Raw genomic sequence first — 1,005 nt, 5'->3', positions numbered from 1 at the left:
TTTTTTTGGTTGCAGCCTGTTTGGCAGGTCCGGGCTGGGGATTTGAACGGACCACCTTAGGTGTACGTGGCTGGCGCCTTAGCCGGTTGAGCTATAGGCGCTGAGCCGTCATTACCTTTCTACTGATGATGAAAATGGGCCACAGAGAAGTGAGGTAATTTGCCTAAGGTCACATAGCTAGGAACTGGCCCAGCTAGGATTGAAACCCAGGCAAATAACTGGCTCCCATCTGTGTTCTTCACTGCTCTGTGGCACTGCCTCTCATGTATTGTCACAAATCTTCCAGAAAATACAATACAACTGTTGTTGCAGTTGTCATTGTTTTAGCTGGCCCGGGCTGGGTTCGAACCTGCCAGCCTCAGTATATATAGCCAGTGCCCTACCCACTGAGCTACAGGCACCACCCCAATACAGATGCTTGTTCCAACAGTATCTGTATATTACAATACTTTCCTGATATGAAATACAGTTTTAGGAGAAGAGGTACCTATTCAAATTTTCAACAAAGGCAGGACAGCCCTAGTTTGGTACGTGGGCCCTAACCAGCCTCTGTGCCTCACTGGCACCACCAACTCACCTCAGCTTCTTTCAGACGCCGTTCAAACCAGCCCTTAGCTCCATCCATGGAGTGCACCTGAGCTTGAAGTTCTTCCACTGTCTGCTGGAGAGTCTCCAGCTCCCGTGTTCGGGCCTGGAGGAAGGCAGACTGTCATGAGCCAGGCAGATAGAGCAATGCGCATCTTACACACACCACCCACTGCCCATCAGCAATGCTGTGATGCTAAGGTTTTAGAGGAGAAAAGGCATCCTCATCTACCAACCCACCTTCTCCTCCCGGATCTGCCCACGGAGCTCCTCCTCCTGCCGCTTCTTGTCTTCGTGCAGCTCTCGGAGCTCACGCTCATATCGAGCACGCACTCCCAGCACCTCCTTTTCATGCCGTAGTCGGACTGCTCCCAGCTCTTCCTTATGCTGGGACTTCTCCTGCAGTGTCTCCATTGCCAG

General features: G+C 51.7%; 1 protein-coding gene across 1 annotated transcript; it reads right to left on the bottom strand.

The window, feature by feature from the left end:
- Positions 1 to 556: 556 nt before the first annotated feature.
- On the bottom strand, positions 557 to 999 carry LOC100959548 (GRIP1-associated protein 1-like). The gene is made up of 2 exons (XM_012806607.1): positions 826 to 999; positions 557 to 691 (listed from the first exon to the last, which is right to left on the bottom strand). Exons 1-2 carry the CDS (start codon positions 997 to 999, stop codon positions 557 to 559), a joined length of 309 nt encoding a protein of 102 aa, XP_012662061.1.
- Between the last annotated feature and the right edge of the window lie 6 nt (positions 1,000 to 1,005).

This window comes from Otolemur garnettii, unplaced genomic scaffold (genome assembly GCF_000181295.1).
Source record: "Otolemur garnettii isolate 467f Iridium unplaced genomic scaffold, OtoGar3 scaffold00055, whole genome shotgun sequence".
Classification (NCBI taxonomy): Eukaryota; Metazoa; Chordata; class Mammalia; order Primates; family Galagidae; genus Otolemur; species Otolemur garnettii.
Note: the sequence above shows the minus strand (reverse complement) of the source record. Positions and strands in the feature narration are given on the sequence as shown.